Source organism: Alosa sapidissima, chromosome 20, assembly GCF_018492685.1.
Source record: "Alosa sapidissima isolate fAloSap1 chromosome 20, fAloSap1.pri, whole genome shotgun sequence".
Classification (NCBI taxonomy): Eukaryota; Metazoa; Chordata; class Actinopteri; order Clupeiformes; family Clupeidae; genus Alosa; species Alosa sapidissima.
In genome coordinates, this window is record NC_055976.1 from 10,328,456 (window position 1) to 10,350,385 (window position 21,930).

Here is a 21,930-nt window from a genome sequence, read left to right on the forward strand (position 1 = left end):
AAAAGCCTCATCAGGCCCGGTGGACAAAACACATTTAATTGCATGTCCACAACAATTATCCCATCTTTTCCGCGTGGTTAGCCTGGGATGAATCCATTTCTCGTCCACCATCTCATCGTTTTATTGCCCCACCCCCCCTCCAACCCCCCCATCTCAGCTGTGTCCACAAGAGGATCTTTCTCTCCACCGTGAGGCCCCCTTTTTTGCTCGATGGCTGGACAAGTTAAAGTCATTAGCGTGAGTGCGGAGCTGAGGCAAAGCTGGTCAGAGGAGCAGAAACGGTCATCGCAGCAGAGGCAGCAGCAGCAGGCCTCTTCTGCTGAGTGAGGTCTGTCATGAAGTGGATGGGAACCGAAAGAGAGTGCTTGCTCTCGACTGCTGGTTCTCTCTGGCAGCCGCTGGTTCCCATAAGGGCCCTCTCTGGGCTGCTGCTGCCTGTAGCCGATACTTTGGCTTTGGCGTTGGAGTTGGCACGCACCCGTCATTATTTGGAGAGAGCTGCACCCAGGCCCCGAAAATGTGGTGCAGATACAAGCCCAGTAAAGGTGTTTAACAAGGAGGCTTGTTGAAGGGAGTTTTGGGGTGGGGTGGGGTGGGGTGTTGTGGGTGAAGTCAGCGAGAATGGGTCGAGGTAGAGTGGAGTGGGGGGGGGGCAGTGGGGGGGTGCAGTGGGAGGGTTAGACTTGAAGGGCCCCCTTTTCCTTTTCACAGTGGAAAGTTGTTGGCAAGGTTTCTGAGGGAAATATCGGACCCAAGAAAGGGAGAGATAAGAGGAGAGCGTGCGGTCTCCTGAGAAGCTAATGGAAGGGAACATCTGGGACCAGCTGCAGGCAAATCGGCCTCGCTGTCGAGCCACACGCGAGCTCCGCGCTCCGCACTCGGCTCCACTGCAGACTGCATGAAATGCACAAAGACTGAGAGGAGCCTCTTCACGCTATATAGCCCATAGGGATGCGTAGATTGAGTTTCTCCGCCGAGGAGACTTTTGGCTTGTTTGGCGATCAATAGCCTGTTGTGCTGGCGGCACGTCTTGTGTATACAGCGCAAATTCTCCAGGGTATGTTTTCCAGTCATGGAATCTGTGCGCTTGCGAAAAAAAGCTTTGCATCACACAAAGATCCTATTGCCCTGTCATTTCCAAGGCATTGTGTCCGGGCGGATCTTAATACCCCTACATCTGCGCTCTGTGGTTTATTTCCCTCCCTAATCCCCGTGCTCTATCATATACAAAATAACCCAAACATAACTGGGTGAACTTTTCGCCTCTGTACAGAGAGACAAAACAGTCTCTATGTCGCAAGCATCCTCAAGGGTGACTGTAATAGCAGACCACTGTGGTCGTATTTTCACTCTCTCTCTCTCGCTCTCTCTTTTGACTTAACCAAGATTTTATAGACAACAAATATGGGAATAATCACTGGTCAGACGTCATTTTTGTCCTTCAAGTTGCACAGTCAGTGCAGAAAATAGTATAAATGTGTTTGAAGGTATGGGAACAGCAGAGCTGGCAAGAAGCAAGGCAAGCAGGCAGACATCCATTCACATGTGCCGTCTGTTTAGTCACATTTATTAAAAGCGGGGAAGCAAATCCCTCTATCTCTGACCATGGTGGAGGTCCCGCATCTCCCCAGAAAGGCAGTCTTTCACCGTGGCCCCAAGAGGCCACACTGTTTATTCTCCTCCCTTTCAGCTTTAAATGACTGCTTAGCAGATAAAGAATTTTAATGGCCAGTCCATTTAAAGTCTGGATCTTTTATGCGGTACAATGGCACTTGTGAATCTGGCCCGTAAACTCTCAGGTTTCTTTAAATGTTTCCAGCATGAACTTCTTTGTCAGTTTGAAAGACGAACTGCTTATCCATCGCACTGGTTCTGTCTGTGTGTCTGCGTACCCCGTGGAGTTTTTTTTATGTCCTATTTGTGATTTTGTGAAATGCTTGCATCATTACAATAATTTGAATGGAAAACGAACACCGCCAAGCTCTTGAAAATGCTTCGATAAAGTGCTGTAAAAAATTGCGGCCAAAGCGCTTGCCAAATGACCGTCCACATTTTTGCCATGACAAATCTTTAAAAGGGGTCCGTTTGTGAATGTTAGAGACAGCGAATCCGGCGGCAACATGAGACACTGCCAAATAAAATATCAAGTTTCACAATTGAACTTTAACAGACCTGTAACATTTAATATCAGCCCAATATATGTAAGCAAAAAATCTCACTAACAATGCTCTTCAGAAAGCTCTCTTTATACCACCATCTCATTCCACTCTTGAGTTCAGTGGTGAGCTTGACAATTGCTGGAACTCGATGTTTATGTCCATGGTTTAGTGCCTATTGGGTTTTTTAATAGGTGGTTTAGGTTGGCTCATAAGACACTCACAGCACCCAGCTCGGACAACAGTCCCAAGGCAACTCACTGACAGCCTTATCCTGAGTCAAGAGCACTGTCCGCCTCAGAGAACCTATCTCACCCATAAGAAAATACTCAAGCACTGTGCCATTGTCGAGTGAGTATTTCCTTAGAGCTGACTGGTCGAAGTTTTCATTTTCATCTGAGCTAGATAATGGCCGTGTAGACATATGGGTTTCTGGCTGTGATTGTCTGTTTATTTCCGTGTCTGCTCCTGATTGAGGAACACAATGAAAATGCATTGTACTTTTTAGTGAAGGCTACAGCTCTGTTTTTTTCAGCATGTGTTGACATGTGTTTATGTTATGATGTGATCGTGTGATATCATGGAAACACTGTTATACTGTAGATAAGCCAAGTTGTGTGTGACTGGCCTTTGCCAAAATCGAGCATATTTGAACTTGAAAAGTTCAAGGGTAATACCATAAATATGAGTTTGAAATCCAGATTGCGCAGAGTTGTGTATTTGCTTATTGTCTAAGGCGTATCAAGCAAACAATCACTGCGGCATGTAAAAATACTCAAAACAGGTGCAAAAAGTTTGCTTAATCTCAAAGGGCATGACATTCATTTTAACCTCTAAATCTCTAATATGTAGGAAGGAAGTGTCCTGGCAGGACAAAGCCAGTGGATTTAGCGCTATAAGGGGTAGAGCTCCTCCACTTAGATGCACTGCAGAAAAAAAAAGTTCTTTTTAAGGAAATGGCAAACATGGAAATGCAGGAATGTGATTCATTCCACAGTGTGTCCATCACTTCAGCGTCCAGACTCCAGAGTAGGGGGGGGTAGTGGTGGTGGTGGTGGTGGTGTGGGGGTAGGATGTGACTGTCCCTTTTCTGGACATGGAATATCCCATACTGCTCGCTCCCTCATTAACTGTGAGAAAAACCCTAAACCACTTTGTTGTCCTTGTTGGCCGTCGGGAGCTTGGGGACGGCTAAAACGACAAGACCCCGTCTCCATTCACCACTGTTTGACTGAGGCATTAAAAGGGGCTTTGTCGCAGAGCAACAGGTTCTTAGAGGGAGAAAAATGTCAATTTCGGCGAGAATGTGGCCAGCGCTCCCTGAGTAATGATGCCGGACCGAAAAGAGCACAATCTAGCCGCAGTCCATAAACCCGTAATTAACCATTTAGCCCTAAGCTTTTGGGGGCCGCAGATGGCTGTCTTATAAATTTACACGTTCATCCGTCTTCGCGAGTCAACCTGTCCATGCTAACAACTTTAATGAACCCCACTGTTTAAACACGCTGTTGTTGTTTTTGTTGTAGTGGCTAAGGAATAGAGTGGTTGACTAGTTCTTCTCTCAGTCGTGTAGAAGGAAGAATGAGACGGTCTGTTCAGGCTTGGTGGTTAAGACATTGCAACCTGGGAGCAATCAGGGCTTTAAACTAACTCAACCACCCCTCCCCCTCTCTCTGTCTCTCTCTCTCTCGCGCGCGCGGCCATCAGTGTGCTGTTTCTCCAAACTTACCTTGGTATCGGGATTTTGCACTGGCTTATGTAATTACGATGGCTTTATTTGGGTTGGGCCAGATATTTCGCGTTGTAATTACATGTATATTTGTACCCCCTCTGGCTCGCAGAGTATGCCACTGGCACCTTCAGTAACGCTAATGTGATTTGGCCAGTGGTAATGTACACTAATAAGATACTTAGACTGGACCATATGTTTACGCTAGACAATGTTTTATGGGAAGGGCTTAAAGGAAGCTTACAAGGAAACTGTCTGTGAGCGTTAAGGACCATGGAGAGACAGATGGGGGTGAGGGGTGTGTGTGTGTGGAGGGGGGGTGACAGGGATCCGACCTAGTTCCCCAGCAAAGTGGACACCATTAGGGTAGCTCTCTCTCTCTCTCTCTCTCCCTCTATCTCTCCCTCCCTCTCCCTCTCTTTTAATGTGTATCTCCCCTCCTCTGTCCTTCCCTCTCTCTATCTTCCTTTCCCCATCTCTCTCTGTTCCCTTTTCTCCCTCTCTCTCTCTCTCTCTCTCTCTCTCTCTCTCTCTCTCTCTCTCTCTCTCTCTCTCTCTCTCTCTCTCTCTCTCTCTCTCTCTCTCTCTCTCTCCCTCCCTCCCTCCCTCCCTCCCTCTCTCTCTCTCCTTATCTGTGACACACATAGAGACACACGCACAGCATGTATCTCTTAATAATCTAAACATGAGTGAGGTTATCACGTTGAGTGTGTAATCATTGCACGCAAGGAGTAAATTACATGCATTAAGACAACATAGTCAACAGAGCCCTATATATGATTACAGAATATCAAATAAATGGTCTTGTTTTGGTTTCAGGCGCCTTAGTCTCGTCAGCACGAAACCACAGGGAGTGCATTTAGCTTAAAATAGAGTCGCTTTTCTGATTGAATTATAACTGTGAGGAATCTCTTCGGCTCGGTTGTACTCGGAGAGTGTTTTCGCTCCGTCTAAGGTTTCGGTGTGTGAAATGGGCGATCATGACGCACTGTCTCCCAGGTTGTCTTTTAATCTCTCCTCGAGACCATGGTTGGTGGCTTTGTATGCCGTTATCTCATGATCTACTGGAGAGTTCTCCCTTGGAAAATGAAATGGGTGGGGGGGTCCAAAAGACTGGGTTCTTATACAGATGTGGCTCCAGGTTTAATGTGCATCAACGCCATTGCTGACCACAGCATGGCCTTGGGGGAGTAAATCTTGGACGCAAGGTATCGCAATATAAAATGTTTGCTCGGCAGATTGAAAGAGTAGTTTCCGTCCGTCTATCAGGCGTGATATGTTTTGATTTGCGAGTGACGAGGCGCCCAGAGTTCTCAAATAAGAGTTGACATTTGTTTAAAAAACACTTAATAAATCAGCCGCGTGCTGATTTGTACATACACTCGAGCTCTCGCGGTGCGGAGTGCCTTGGCGTCGGGAGTGGTTGTGTATCAGCGTTAAGTAAATGTGTGGGACACGGAGCTGCGAGGCACACCAGGTCAGAACAACTTGTTTTCCACTGCAGCCCTCGACTGACCCCTCAAATCAGATTATGCAAATCAACGCAACCGGCTTCTTCCCTCCAACAGGACAATCGCCGGAGCCGGGACTCACCGATGATCGATGCTTTCCAAACGTGAGGGGTTGCTCAGACATCTGTTTGGGAGGGGTGCAGATACATTTTAAAAGCAAGGATGTATGATGCATGCTTTGTCAGACTCATCACGAACCTGGCGGCCGGCCTCTACTCTGACATCTTCATCAACTGCTTGGTTATAATGAGGCCAGAGAGCTGATTCATTGCCCCCCCCCCCCCCAGAGGCAAAGAAATATGCGTGTATCTTGCAAGGTATCACAGAAGTGTAGCAGGAGAGGAAGAGAAGTGAGAGAGTGAGAAGGGAGGGAGGAAGAACAAAAAAAGTTTCATACTAACTCGTAAATAGTACAAACTACACAGAAGTGCAGCGGCAGCAGAAACGAACGTCATTCTGGGAGCCGGGCCGGCCTATGGAAACAATACTCCTTAACCACAATGCATGGCAGCCACCGGTGCAGCTACTCTCCCGGCACAACTTTCCAGCCCTCTTTCCATGGCAAAATGATGTCATTTGTCATTTATCACTAAAGGCCCAGGGAGTTTGTGTCGTCGCAGCCAAGAGTGCTGCACGGCCGTTCCCCCTCCTTAAAACTCCCTCTGCCCCGTTGATCACGTTCGGCGACACCAGTGCCCACCTTCGCCCGCCAAATCAGTGGCATTTACACTTCTTCCCCCAACTTTTTCCTCCTATGACCTGACTAAAGCGGAGTCTCCTTCAGCCCGTGAAATTACATTACCGCCATTTTGTAGCCCTGTTATTTAGTTTTGTGTGCGAGTAGGGGAGAAAAGGGTGAGGGCATACTTTTCTGATTACACCTTCTTTTCCAATGTCTCCCTCTCTCTCTCTTTTTTTTAATTGACAAACAAACAGAGTCCAATTACCCCGTGATTAACGGTGGCAGCAGTAAAGCATTGTGGTTTGGGAACGGGGTCTTGTAAACAGAGGCATGTCGGCTGGCATGACAGCTTGGCTCCCTCGAGCGAGGCTTCGCTTCGGCGGACTTACCTCAACAAACCAGCGTTGTCGCAGTAGTAACACACTCATCAATCAAGCCGATTCCGGTGCCCTATCGGTGATGAATGTCATTGTAAACAAAGTGGGGGGGAGGGGGGGGTCAAAGTCGTCTTGAAATGTATAGATTCATAGAGTTGTAAGATTTGACAGCTTGCGCAGGAAAAAAGCAGCTGCAGTGGTTATCTGATACGGGTTAACCCCTGGGAAGGCTATGCTGGAGAGTGGAGCCGTTTGGTGGAGCCAGGAGGGCAAGCAGAGAAACAGGCAATGTTTCATTCCTGGCTCTGGCTGTCAACAGGGGCATGTGCTACGCAGGTTCAAGACCCCATGAACCATGTGTGTGTGTGTGCGTTGTGTGTTTATATGGAGGTATGGTTGTGCATGGCTGTTCATGGGTTTGTTTGTGTGTGTGTGTGTTTGTGTGTGTGGTTGAGCAAAATGTGTGTGTGCACATACATGTGTTTTGTTTTAATGCACATGTGTGTTCCACAGGCTGATTTTGGATTTGCTAGGGCAACAGAGGCCGTGGATGAGGGTGCGTGTGTGTGTGTGTGGTGGGGGGTGGTATCCAGGCTGGTGTCAGCTGAGGAGAGGGGGTCAGGTCAGTACAGAAGGGTCAAAGGTCACATACAGGACCACACTGTCTCCTGTCTGTCATACGCTGAGCCTGTAAACAGGCTGTGACCTCACATCCTCCTGAAAAGTGAAATGTCTGGACGTAGGCCAGTAGTATTGGAGGGGAGCTGCACCATGCACTATGGAGGAACAATGCAATGGAAAGGCTGTTGCTGTGCTTGGAACACGGGGCTCAGCATAAGATGGGAAAATATTTGTACTTGAGACTGCTGGAGGGCTGCTCACAATGCAGTTTTTTTCTGGAAGAACATGATGTGTTTTTGTTATCGTCACAAATGGTTTAATTATTTGACCTTTGGCCAAATGGATTTTCAGCCTCTCTGACTTATTATGTCTATCAGACATTGCCAAGTATTCTTTTTTTTGTGTGTATGTAATGTAGCATCCAGTGCAAAACATGTTGCATACAGTTACATCTCCATTCTTTTTTCAGTCTCCTTTTATTGTCAAAGGTGGGAAAAAAACAACATTTGAGATTTTCCATATGTAAAAGAGGAAGCATATGCTGTGAGCCTACCGTATGGTTACATGCAAGAACAGATTCAACATGTGTTCTCTTTGTGAAGTCTTGCATCATCACCACTTGTGGTACGGGGAAGGTGGTGGTGTGTGTGGGGGGGTGTTGTTTTAAAGCTCTTGTTGGCAGCGCACATATACAGTAGGTTCAATGCACAGAATCTGCCTAGGAACCGTGGCTCAGTGTTTGGCCATTTAAAACTGATGCAAACACCTGACGTTAGAATTACAGTTGCAGGTTGATGTAAGAGGATCAGACAGTGAGTGGCTTTAATCTCATTCTTCTCATGACGGGGCTGAGACTCACCACAACCACCTGGTTCGGCCAGAGACAGCTTGAGTGATCATTGGTCTCCCTCGCCGAGACAGAGGGAGCCTTTAATGACCAGTCACTGTCTGCTGAGGCTGCAGATGGACAGCTCGGTGCGACTGACTCCAGTGGTTAGCATTGGGAGTCCCCGAGGGAAGCCAACAGGGCCCACAGGAGAGGTTTCCAGGTTCCCTCTCTAGAAGTCAAAGGCCTGCTAGTTGGGTGCTGTAGCTCTGAACAGCAATGTTTTATTAATCATACTACAGTTCACTCTAGTTATTATTATTATGTGTTATTACTAAGTGTAGATAATATGCACTTGTCTAAATACATATTTCCAGGTGTGACCATTGAAGACCCCAGGGCAGTTGGTGGCATGTGTTGCTTGCTAATGAAGTACACAGTGTTTGTTTATCTTCTTCTGCAAAAGTAAAAGGTTGTGGCACACCTATGCTGATCAGCAGCATGCTCGGATCTTAACCCTGTGCACTAAAGTTCTTATCGAGACTATGTACCTACTTCATATGCACGTACACATTATTATTAGTATACTTTGCTCACCCCACCCCTAACTCTAATCCTAATTCTAAACCCAAGCACATCTTGCAACAGTATATAGTTCTGTGTGGAGTACACTGCTGTCATCATTTGATTAAGTTTAAAACATAGTTCCTCCAAAGATGGTGGACATAAATTACTGCATGGTTGAGTATTGATGAGTTCATATGTTGCTGTTCAAACATCTTTCTTTTTTATGAAAGCTGTCAGGCTGAGTTATATTCTAATAATGTGGACAGCACTCTGTGTTTGGTAATAAAGTTTGGCTTTTGGAAATTAACAACTGCAATGGAGAAATGAAAACAAGAGTGCTGCATGAGTCATGCTGCACCGATTCCCCCAGCAGTAAAGATTACGGTTTGTGGTTTCTGGGCTTGGTATTTCTGGATAGAAGCTGTTTACTTTTAGTGCAAACGTGTGTTCGTTTGTGTACTGCTGGAATGTTTTTTTTTTTTTTTCCTGCACCCCCTTCACAAGATTTTGTTTTTGCATTCAGAAGTCAGTTTAAGTGGATTAATGCACACAGCTTGCATTCTTGGATTTGGCTTAGCCTCGGATCTGTTGAGAGAGAAGAAAGAAAAAAAAAAAACAGACATAAATTAACCTTTTGTATTTGCACGCTCTCATCAAGATCAATCGCTTCGGTAGCAAGCTTGCGTGAGAGGGGTGTGGAGGCCCTTTTCCTCCTCTCCTTCTTTCAGGAAGACGCTTCTCCCCTTTAATCATGTCCCCCTTCTAATAGAGACACACTTCCCACCACTCATTAGCTAAATGTTTGCTTCTTCACCATATGGTAATCCTTTTGTTATCCAAATGAGGAGATAAGCTTCAGTTATGTGTGGCGGCTCATAAGCACATGTTATTAATTATGCTAATCTCCCCATGTCAAGGGGCCCCTGGACCGAATGACACTCAGCGCATCTTTAGTGAATCACTTTGTGCTTTGTTCTTATCGCACTTACTGTATTTTCGAGAGTCGCAAAGTCTACACAGAGAGCTGCACGTGTGGTAGCAAGGGGGGGAAAAAAGCAAAAGAGAGAGAGAGAGAGAAAGAGGGAGAGAGAGAAGGGGTGGGGGAGTGGTCGAGAAAGAGAGAGAGGGAGAATGAGAGAAGGAGTTTTACAGGCCTTCAGTTGCCAGAGTTTTTTGGAGAGCGTTTTTCTTATTAGGTCTCTGCTCCACAGTATGCAAGTTCAAGCATTTGATGTTATCAACGTCTGAATTTATGTGAGGAGCAAATTCATTTTAATCACAGTGGAGCACAACATGAGCAAGCAGATGTCTGAATCTCCCCAGGTTTCTGCTTTGCAGCTAATTTTCATCTGCTGTTGATTTAAACATCATCCCTATGGACCAACATTGTTGCTGGCTTTTTTTTTTTTTGGCATTCACTGGGGTGGGTAGTTGATGCGGGTGGATAATGGTGGGGAGAATTCAGTTTTGATTTTTCGCTGAAAATAGCATTTCTCTGCGCTTGAATTCCATCGAGTGACTGGCTTTGTGCTGTGGGGACCTTAAATAGATGCCGGTGCTTCATGGTTATTATCTATGGTACGGAATCCCAAAGTCCCCGCAATGCTATATTTAACTATTACTTAGCATATTTCAAATGAGGTAGCCCTGGAGGCACGTCAGTACCTCATTATGAAGATTATATGCTTTTCGCAGAGATTATCTCGGAGGTGAGTTGATGTGGTGAGGTGGTTAGACAAAACACAGCCGCCATGCTAATTCAAATGATACACTACATTGAGACACGAGGGACGCTTTAATGCCGTGCAAAATACTTTCCACAAATACAGCTTTTTTATGTCAAATGTGAGTCCAGTAATTTCTTACCAGATATGTCTTTGCTAGCCAAACAGATGGTAAACCAAAAGTTAAATCCAATCTTGTGAGAAAATTGGACTCAAACCCTCCTCTCCTCTCTCCTCACTGTCTTTTGCTCTCTAGGATCTCCAGCCTTGAGTGGCACGGGCACCGTCACAGTGCTAGTGGACGATGTCAACGACAATGTTCCGGCCTTCACATCCGCCACCTTCTTCACCACCATCCCTGAGGACGCCCCTACGGGCTCGGACGTGCTGCTGGTCAACAGCTCCGATGCAGACGTGGGCCTCAACGGAGTGATCAGGTACGTACGGACGCACACAGATAGACATGTGCACTATGCACTAACCTAAACAGACTGACTCATACGCATGCAGACAGACTGACAGACATACACTAAGACAAAGACAATCACAGACTCTTAGTCAGACTCATACATGGACTCTCTCTCTCTCTCTCTTTCTCTATCTCTCTCTCTCTCTCTCTCTCTCTCTCTCTCTCTCTCTCTCTCTCTCTCTCTCTCACACACACACACACACGGGCAGATAGACATAAATATACATACTCACAGACACAGGCAGGCAGGCAGGCAGACAGACAGACACACACACACCAGCTCACTCCCACGCAGGCTCACACAAACATTAGGCAGTACTGGGGTACAAGTGACCCTCTCTCTCCCCTATCAAGCCCGGTCTCCCCGCTGAGGACGCATGGAGCGGTCGAGCGGCGCTCCACTTTCCCAAAAAGCGACGTAATGAGGACGTTAATTGGCTACGACAGAAGGAGTAGTGCCCAACAGGGGTTCCGAGGGCCTACAGCCTTTAATGGAGTTCAGAGTCGCTCATGATCGGTGATTAGTCTCAGTTCTCACAGTCCATTTAGTGGGCCCGGCTCTATTTTTCGGGGCCCCCGTTTTGCAGTGGGTGCGTGAACTGACTTGTTGTTGTTGTCCCCAAAGAGATTCTTTTTTTATTCGCACTTTGTTCCCCAATTTGTCGCTACTTTTTTTTTTTTTTTTTGGAGTGCCACGCCAGGAATCCGTGTCGTGCATAACGCACGCACATGTGTACATGTAGATGTCAGAGCGACTTTGCCTCAAGGCTTTCGCTGGGAACTTCTGAAAAATAGCAGGAAACTCGATACGCTTTGGGAGACTGAAAAACCCCAGCGTTTTTGGTCAAAAAGAATTTGGGGATGTCTCCAGCACTTAAGCGGAGCGCACACAGTGGCCGGAGTTCGAGCGTCTCCTGCAAGCCTGAGAAAAACAGGAAGAAAGACTGAGAGTGATGAACTAAAATAATCTTCAGGGATTGTAGTATTTCTTTTCCTCGAAACTGTAAAAAACGTCCACTATTGGCTTTGAGTGATTTATGATGCAGAACCCTATGCATTCAGCCTCTGTTTAGCTTCTTGGGCCGTGAGAGTTAAAATCTTTCTGCTTTGCTTTTCTGCTTGAAATAGTGCCCTCCAAAGGTTTGCTGTGTGAATACCACGGGGGAGGAGGACTGTCTAGAGTCAGAGAGGACATTAAATGTGTTTGTGTTGCAGGAGAAGCATGTCATTGGCTTATGTCCGGTCTCTGAGATGTGTTTTAAGCACAGACATTTAAACACAGGGATTTTTGAGAGGGACAGGCTGCGAAAAGCCCATATTAAAGTGATTTATGCACGTACAGAAAAATAGGATATCTAAGAATCTATCAGGGATAAAATAAGAATTTGTCAAACATGACAAGCCTGAAAGCATGTGGAGATGATGATCTCAGAGTAGAAAATATATCTTATTCACTGAATGAGCAAGTAATATTATTGAGAAAACTAAAGCACATAGTCTGTAGCACTTTACATATATTCTTCACAGTCGACCTATATTCTGTATGTTATATGCAGATTCATGATTGCTTTATTGTTTCTCTGTCCCACAGTTACAGTCTGACTGGTGGCAGCGGCCAGTTCTCCATCAACCCGGCCACCGGCCAGATCATCACCAGCTCCCTGCTGGACCGGGAGGCGAGGGCCAGCTACCAGCTGCTGGTGGTGGCCTCAGATGGCGGCCAGCCCAAGGGCCTGTCCAGCTCTGCCACCGTCTCTGTGGTGGTGGCGGACATCAATGACAACCCCCCGCGCTTCCATCACCACCCCTACGTCACGCACATCCCAGCGTCCACCTCAGCAGGTGACCGCCATCTCACCTCTTAAAATACACACACACTGACAAACACACACACACACTGGGGCAGGGAGCAGCTGCCTGATTTGCACACCATTTAACAAGGTCAAACTCAGACACTGCTCATATCAAATGCTTGATGTTGTATAAATTAGGTATTTAATACACAAAAATAATGCTGATTAGATTGTAATCATGCTGTTATTACCTATATACTATATAAGTTATGTAATAATTAAGTTATTAGTCTTTCATGTAATTAACACTGTATACATCTGATGTGTATTTTATAAATAACCTTATCAACAACAAACTGACTCAAGTTGGTCATGTATTGCTTTGATATTATTATTACTGTGTACTGATTGGCTGTCTTCGTTTCTCCTCCTTCAGGCTCCCTGGTGTTTGCTGTTACTGTCACAGATGAAGATGCAGGATCGAATGCCCAGCTCCACTACTCCCTCTCTGGCCGCAACTCTGAGAAGTTCAAGATCGACCCCCTGAGGGGCGCCATCACGGCTAACGAGAAGCTGATAGGCAGCTCCGAGGTCACCTTCACCGTCAGAGTGAAAGACGGCGGCAGGGACCCCAAGACTGACACCACCACTGTGACCGTCCGCTTCGTCACCGGAGGCGACTTCCCCGTCATCCGGCTGAAAGAGAAGAGCTTCACGTTCCCCGAGAGCCAGCCGGTCAACACTGTTGTCACCACCGTCTCCGGGGCATCCACCAGGGGTGGGCCCTTGTCCTATTACATCGCCAGCGGCAACCTGGACAGCGCCTTCCATGTCGATCAGTTGTCAGGGGAGCTGTCAATCAAAAACTCACTGGACTATGAGAACATACAGACGTATGTGCTGTGGATTGAAGCCAGAGACCAGGGCTTTCCTCCCTACTCGGCTTATGAGAGAGTGGAAGTAAATGTGCTGGATGTCAATGACAATCACCCCGTTTTCGAGAGAGAGCCTTTCCATGCAGAGATACTGGAGAACCTCTCCCCACAGCACGTGCTCACTGTGTCCGCTGTGGATTTGGACAATGGGCCCAACGGTCATCAGGAGTACGCCATCATCGACGGCAACAAGGATAACAGCTTCAGCATCAACCGGGTGACGGGGGCCATTCGCACCACCAAACCCCTGGACAGAGAGAAGGCGGCTCAATACGCTCTGAGGGTCAAAGCCACTGACCGAGGCAGTCCTCCAAAAAGCACAGCTGTTAAAGTCCTGATTAATGTTCTGGATGTGAATGACAATGCACCACGGTTCTCCAAGATCTTCAGCGCCTCAGTGCCAGAGAACGCGCCTGTAGGGTACACCGTCACCCGTGTGACGACCACTGATGAGGATGCTGGCGCCAACGCCATCAGCAAGTACTCCATCACCGACACAAGCCTCCCATTTGCCATCAATCCAAGCACAGGGGACATAACCATCAGCAGACCCCTGAACAGGGAAGACACAGACCACTACATTGCCAAAGTCTCTGCCCACGACTCTGGCTGGACTGTGAGCACAGACGTGACGATATTCGTCACCGATATAAATGACAACGCACCACGCTTCAGCCGGCCCTCCTACTACCTGGATTACCCTGAGATGACCGAGGTGGGCTCTGTGGTAACGCAGGTGTCAGCCACAGACCCTGATGAGGGTTTCAACGGGAAGATCTTCTACTTCATCAGGTCTCAGTCCGAGTACTTCCGGATCAACTCCAGCTCTGGGGAAATCTCTATCAAGCAGCAGCTCATGTATCAGAACTCCACTGGGCACGGCAATCTCAACATCAATCGCCATAGCTTCATCGTCACAGCCTCAGACAGAGGGGTCCCTCCTATGATGAGTGAAACCACAGTAATAGTAAATATAGTTGATAGCAATGACAACCCCCCTGTATTTGAATCCTCCTCTTACTTCACCCCTGTAACCAAGAGCGTCAAGGTTGGCACTAAACTCATTAAAATCACTGCCTTTGATAAGAAAGACTTTGGTCTGAATTCAGAAATCGAGTATGCCATATCTGGTGGAAACAGCTCCAGCAAGTTCAAGTTGGACAAGCAGACTGGTTGGGTTAGTGTGGCCTCCTCTTTGACCGCAGACACAAATAAGGTTTACCTCATCGAGGCCACTGCCAGAGACAAAGGGAACCCACCTCTCTTGGCCCACACCACAATCCGAGTGGCCGTGACTGAGGAGAACCACCACACCCCGGAGTTCTCCCAGAGCCAAGTCTCAGCCACGGTTCCAGAGAGCCTAAATGTCGGCACGGCTATCCGCACGCTGTCTGCCCGGGACAAAGATAAGGACAAGCAGATGAACGGCCTCATCACATACAGCATCACCACGGGCAATGAAGATGGCCTGTTTGTCATCAACAGCAAAACAGGGGTGTTGTCCTTAGCGCAACCACTAGACTATGAAACCAAGCAGAAGCATGAGCTAAGGGTGACCGCAACCGATGGGGGCTGGATCGCTAAAACCAGCTATGTCTCGTTGACTGTACATGTGTCTGACGTTAACGACAACCCACCTGTCTTCAATCCAGATGAGTATTTCCCAATCATACAAGAGAATGTCCCCAGTGGCACCACTGTGGTCAAAATGAACGCCACGGACAAAGACTCCGGGCCAAATGCCTTGATAGCTTACGTAATCCAGTCATCTGACAGTGACCTTTTCATAATTGATCCAAATACTGGAGTCATTACAACCCAGGGCTTTCTAGACTATGAGGCCAAGCAAGTGTATCACCTTACCGTTAAGGCTTTCAACGTGCCTGATGAAGAAAGATGCAGCTTTGCCAATGTTAACATTCAGCTGAAGGGCGCCAACGAATATGTACCCCGTTTTGTCTCCAAGCAGTACTACTTTGAGGTCTCTGAGGCTGCACCAAAAGGCACAGTGATTGGCGAGGTGTTTGCAAGCGATCGTGACCTTGGAGAGGATGGCATCGTCTATTATTTGATTTTTGGAAAGAGCAGAAGGAAAGGATTTAGCATCAATAGAAAGACGGGGCAGATTTACGTCACGGGGGCCCTGGACCGTGAAAAGGAGGAAAAGATCTCGCTACGAGTTTTGGCGAAAAACGCTGGCAGCATCAGAGGTGCAGACATTGATGAAGTGTTTGTCAACATCACCATCCTAGACGCGAATGATCCTCCAGTCTTCACCCAGGTGCTGTATGACGTCCAGGTGAGCGAGGGTCTCGCCCCTGGAGGCCTTGTCACGTTTGTCAGTGCAGAAGACTCGGACTCGGTGCCAAGCTGGAGCAGGTTCTCCTACTCCATTGCTCCTGATCAGGGCAAAAAGGCCTTCAGCATCAACCCCCAGACGGGTCAAGTGTCTGTGGATGCTGAGCTCGACCGGGAAACCACTCCTGTGTACAACCTCACCCTCCTGGCCGTGGATACAGGGTCCCCATCAGCCACGGGGAGTGCGACCTTGATCGTGACCTTGGAGGACATCAACGACAACGGGCCCACACTGGTGACGGTCAGCGGCGAGGTGATGGAGAACCAGCGGGCTGGCACGCGGGTCATGACCCTGGAAGCCACCGATCCGGACCTGGCACCCAATCAAGGCCCGTTCTCGTACAGCCTGCTCAACATAGGCTCCGCCAACAACTACTTCTCCCTCAGCTCAAAGGGTGAACTCACCACAAGCCGCGAGATTGACCGGGAGCAAATCAGCGACTTCTATCTGTCTGTGGTCATAAAGGACTCCGGCATCCCGCAGATGTCCTCGACCGGCACTGTCCACGTCCAAGTCAACGACCAGAATGACAATCCCTCCGAGCCTCGTTCCGTGGAGATCTACGTCCACTATTTCGGGAACATGTTTCCAGGAGGCTCTCTGGGCGTCGTCAAGCCCCAAGATCCAGATGTGCAGGACACCTTCCAGTGTTCCCTCATTCCCCCAGCGGCCAGTTTGTTCAGCATACCTACGCGCACCTGTGACCTCAATTCCAACGCGCGCTCGACGGACGGCACTTTCGATCTGACGGTGCGCAGCAGTGATGGCGTTCACGGCGCCGTGAATAGCAACGCGCGCATCTTCTTCATGGGATTCAGCAACGCCACAGTCGATAACAGTATTCTCATTAGGCTCAAAAGTCACGCGGTCAAAGACTTCCTGACAAACCACTACCTGAGCTTTGTTCGTATCGCAAACTCCCAGTTGGCAGGACTAGGCACTGGTGTCCAGCTCTATGGTGCCTTTGAGCTCAACAATCAGACTTTCCTTATGGCTGCGGTGAAGAGGAGCCATGGTCAGTACGTCAACCCCAGTGGCGTGGCCACGTTCTTCCAGAGCATCCGAGACGTGCTTCAGCGACAGAGCGGCCTGCACATCGACTCAGTGGACCACGACCCGTGCACGCACAACCCGTGCCAGAACGGAGGCAGCTGCAAGCGCCGCCTCAGCGTAGGGCCCGACATGAAGACCGAGGAGAGCGTCCCGGTCATCCTGGTGTCCAACCAGCCTCTCCAGCCCTACGCCTGCAACTGCCGACCAGGGTACGCCGGTGCTCTGTGCGAGACGGACATTGACGAGTGCCAGCCGTCTCCCTGCCACAACGGAGGGACCTGCCACAACCTGGTGGGTGGGTTCTCCTGCTCCTGTCCGGAGGGTTTTACCGGCATGGCCTGCGAGAGAGACGTGAACGAGTGTCTTTCCAACCCCTGCAAGAACGGAGCGCTCTGCCAGAACTACCCCGGTGGTTTCAACTGCCTCTGCAAATCCGGATTTTCAGGTACCGTACAATGGTGTAGGAGTATTACAGAACTTTATGAGCAGCATAGCCACAGATGTTCAGCTCAGGCACACACACACACACACACACACACACACACACACACACACACACACACACACACACACACACACACACACACTAACACATACACACACACACACAAACACACACACAAGCACACACACGCACAAATGCACATACACACTTACAGTACATACACACTCGCTGCACACGACTCTAGCCTCTTTTGGTCCAAGAAAAATATTTGCCTCCAAATGATTGCAGAGGTGTTGTAACCCAAGCATACAGGATCAACTGCCAAAAACAGTTTGCTGCTAGGGTTACTTGTTGGGGGGTATCAGCTGTGATGCATATCAACTTGTCATGTTTACTTTAATTGGAGGGATGATGCAGGATTGACCCTTGCTAAGGTCACTATTGTAGACTGTTCTCAGTGCACCAGTGTCCAGTTTCACTTGAGTTTTCTGCTTCCGAAGGGCCTTTTGTGTAGAGAGAGCAAAGTTCTAATTGCATAGTGCTGTGTGAATCAGGAATTCACCCGGCTAGATTGCCACTTTGAGAATCTGAAGACGTGGCCAACACGTTCACACTCATGACTAAGCGATGCGAACATTCTAAAAATTGATCTCATTAGCCGGGTCTGTCGCGTGTCAGCGCTTCACAAATAAATCATCGCTCTCTCTCTCTCTCTCTCTCTATCTCTCTCTCGCTCTCTCTCCGCATGAGCGCAATGCTCGCTCAATGCTCAGAACAGAGCACAGCACCACCGCCGCAGAGGGGTGAATATGGATAAGCATTTATGATAACATTTGTTCAAATCAGGTCTGTTTGGTCAGGTGCTCGCTGTAGCTCTTGGATGACTCTCTCCCCTGACTGGACCCGGCCACAGACATATCATCTCAGCCCAGAGAGAGCCTCTGACTCACCACTGTCCTCTTTTTCCTTTTTTATGATGGCCATAACAAATGAGCATGAGGCCTGGGCCTGCATCTACGCTACGTGGAGATGAATTGCCCTGCTGTAGAATTACACCTATTGACTTACAGTAGTTTGCATGCCCCGCCGCTGAACTCTTTCTGACTTCCTGTTTTCGTTTGCCCGGCCATGGTGAAGGAATTTACATCCTTTAAGCTATTTGTCTTATGTGTGCAGAAAACAAACCACAGACTAAAAATACAAGATGTGAATGAGTTAATTTCTTTGTGTGAATGCATGCATTTGTTTATGCATGTGTGTCTGTGATTGTGTGTGTGTGCAAGTCTATGTCTGTGTTTCTTGCACATTTCCAGCACTGCCCCCCCTGTCACATTTATGTTGGTTTGTTTTTTCATTACATATTCTTTTTTTACTACCACTCAGAGCCATAGGGAGACTCAGCATTTACAGTGGTTAATGTTTTCATGACAGACACACATTTGCACCAGTAGTTTCTAAGAATGTCTTGTGAGTTTACAAGGTGCTAGTCCCCCGTGTTGTTTTGCTTAGGGAATGATGGAAGCCACCAGTGACAGAAACTGGAACGGGGAGCGGAGAGAGATAGAAAAAAAACGCCCTGGTGGTTTCTCAGAGTTCCTGTGTTAACAGTGCCTCTCCATATGCCTGTGTCATCCTCACCTCATCCATTTTAATTTGTGTTGTTTTATGAACCCAGGCAAAACCTGTGATTCCATCATCAATTACTGTGAGTGTAACCCATGTTTTAATGGTGGCTCCTGCCAGAACCGAGTGGATGGCTATTACTGCCATTGTCCATTTGGTAAGTAATAAAACTTCAAGGGCCTTCCAGGTGTCTTGGCCATTTCTGTTCTGGCCCATATCCATAGAGTGTAACTTGGTCTTATAGCAGACATATCACTGCAAAGTAAAATAAGCTAAGAGGCTTTTAAAAGGGTCACAGTAATGTATTGGGAGTCTGATTTGGCATTACTTTGCATCTGTCTGCATTTTTTGCATTTCTTAAGTTTATGCATGTACATTCATAATGTTTTGTTTGATATGCCATGTTTTGATGTTGCATTTTTATTTTGTTCTCCCTTTGAAAGAAAGGCTATTTGTCTGTTATAGGGATTAGCAAAGCATACTACCTTGACTTTCTCTTGGCGTGAGGTTTCGGTCTTTTTTGGGAAAGAATGTTAAACTGTTAAAGAAATGTTAGAAAATGATTAATAAGTTATCGACGGCTCTAAAATATTAATTTCCATGCCGCAGGCGTGTTTGGAAAGCACTGTGAACTGAACAGCTATGGCTTCGAGGAGCTGTCTTATATGGAGTTTCCAAGTCTGGACCCCAACAACAATTACATATACATTAAGTTCGCCACTCTCATGAGCAACGCCCTGCTGATGTACAACCACGACAACCAGACCGGAGACAAGGCCGAGTTCCTCGCCCTGGAGATTGTGGACGGTCAGATGCGCTTCTCTTTTAACCTCGGCAGCGGGACTTATAAACTGATGACCACGATCAAGGTTTCCGACGGACAGTTCCATACAGTCATTGCCAGACGGACAGGGATGGTGAGTTACGACACGTCCTCCTTTTTATGACTTCATTTGTCAGTCCGAATGCTCTCTCTCTCTCCCCAAATAGTTGTTATTCTAATGGTCATATTTTTTGCAACCCCAAAGACTATTAGAACAGACACATATCCATAAACAAACCCCACATTTTTTGGGTTTGTCTGCTGTGACCTTGTGTTGATTTTATTTGCCGAGAGCAGCATCCAAGATTGGGCCCTTGATTGCGTGTGAGTTTTTATGATGCTAATTTAAACTGCTCGCACCAATCACTCTGCTTAATGTCTTCAGTGCTTATAATTGCATTTGATTGCTTTCCATGTTGTGATTTATAACAAAAGTGAAATTCTTTGCGTTCAGTCGGTTCATTCTGCAGCCAGTCATTGGCTTGCACTAGTGTGTGTGTGTGTGCGTGTGTGTGTGTGTGTCCGTGTGTGTGTGTGTGTGTGTGTGTGTGTGTGTGTGTGTGTGTGTGTGTGTGGTGTGTGTGTGTGTGTGGTGGGGGGTGGGGGTGAAAACAAAACCGACGCTGCCTGTCAAAGGTTTTATAATGTAAGTCTCCTGCTGGACTTGAGGTCTGTCATTCCCCAGCTGTGCTGAGGGACCTCTTAGGAACCTGGTAAAATCGTTAAATTGTCAGCTTTGAAATAGCCCAGAGTGACAAGATGGAAAGGTACACAACGCGTGGTGCAGCGAGAGAAAGAAGTGCCGCACTAGTCCTTCTCACACGCTCACGCCACAACACACCAAAAAAAAAGAGTGTAGATGTTGTGTGTTAGTGTAGGGTGAGGAATGGCGGCCGTCAGCTTCTTGACCTGGCAGGGGAAACGCTACAAGAGCATGCGTTGCATCACAGCCCAGAGGGCCTTCGCCCTGTTCCCCAAGGCAGTATGTAAAGAGAACCCGATCACTGTGTTTGGAGAAGGTGATGTGGGTCAATGAGGTGGGCCTGTGAAGGATTTCTTTCTTTTTTTTACCCTGTCTTTTCCTCCTCCTTTTCCCCAACTTTCTTTCCCTCCCTCCCTTCATCCCTCCTTCACCCCTCCACTTCCCCACCTACCCCACCCCTGTCTGTCCTCGTGGATTTTGAGCAGATGTTAAATCCATACACCAACTCCCCTCGTCTCTCCCGAGTAAGTCCTACCCGAGAAAAGTCAGGGATACTGTTGTTTTTGTAAGATGCTTATCCCACTTTTGGTGCGTCGCAAAGCTGGATTCTGCTTGTTATTCCTGTCATAATTAGTGTGCGTATCTGGTTTTGGATGTACTCGGTTCGGGAAGTGGGGGGAGGCGGACCACTTGGAGTGGGCGTGCATGTGCAGGGAGAAATGACAATGCCATCACACAAGATGCTGGATGTGTGTCAAAGGAAAGAAGAGCCTCCATCTTTCCACTGACAGTGAATCAGCCCTGACCCACAAAGGGAAATAGACACTTGATCCTAGAGTTGTTTAAAAAAGAAAAAAAAAAAAGAACTGAGAGAAAAAAAAATCAACTTGTTGCAGCAACTGTTTCACATCAGTACAGTGTGTCTTACATTGCACACACAATTGCATGTTTACATATCCTGCTGAAAAAACAAGAGAGGGAGAGAGAGGAACTTCACTTCAGAGCAGAAGTTGCGGCAGACAGTGAAGGCAATGTTTCAAATCAGATGCTGTGTCACAGCTTATTTTTTAGGTTTATGGTCCGCACCGAATGTTAACTAAACCAAAACTCGCTTCTGGTCTTTTGGTCACAGCGAGAGCGCGTTTGATATCAATTTCTCGGGGCATTCCTCTTAAAGAAATGTGCTGCATTTGTGCGAGACACTTGACAGTGTGTGCACTCTGCGGTCTGGCCTGCGTGTCTTTGATCTGCGAGGAAAGGCATTAATAAAATGCCCATATGGCCGCCTCTTAGTAGCGAAAGAGGAAAAAGACAAATGACTCTTGTTTCCATTGTTGTCGGGGTTTTTCATGAACTTGTTGCCTTGTAAAATAAAAGTCCCTGTGTATGTAATTAGTGTTCCGGATTTTTTCCACACCCATCATGTTTCGGACTGTTCAATCTCTTTCTCTCTCTCATTCGCTTGCTCATTCCACATCCCTGGTTTAGCGTAGGAGGAGCACTGCAATCCCCTTTGCTTGTCAACACCTTTTTC

General features: G+C 47.5%; 1 protein-coding gene across 1 annotated transcript in view; it reads left to right on the top strand.

Annotated features, from left to right (window-relative positions):
- LOC121694431 (protocadherin Fat 4) overlaps positions 1 to 21,930 on the top strand; it is a 90,092-nt gene that overhangs the window by 59,386 nt on the left and 8,776 nt on the right. The window contains exons 7-11 of the mRNA XM_042074598.1: positions 10,450 to 10,630; positions 12,254 to 12,504; positions 12,892 to 17,247; positions 18,923 to 19,027; positions 19,480 to 19,787. Of these exons, the coding sequence (XP_041930532.1) occupies positions 10,450 to 10,630; positions 12,254 to 12,504; positions 12,892 to 17,247; positions 18,923 to 19,027; positions 19,480 to 19,787 (5,201 nt within the window). The remainder of the gene's footprint in view (positions 1 to 10,449; positions 10,631 to 12,253; positions 12,505 to 12,891; positions 17,248 to 18,922; positions 19,028 to 19,479; positions 19,788 to 21,930) is intronic.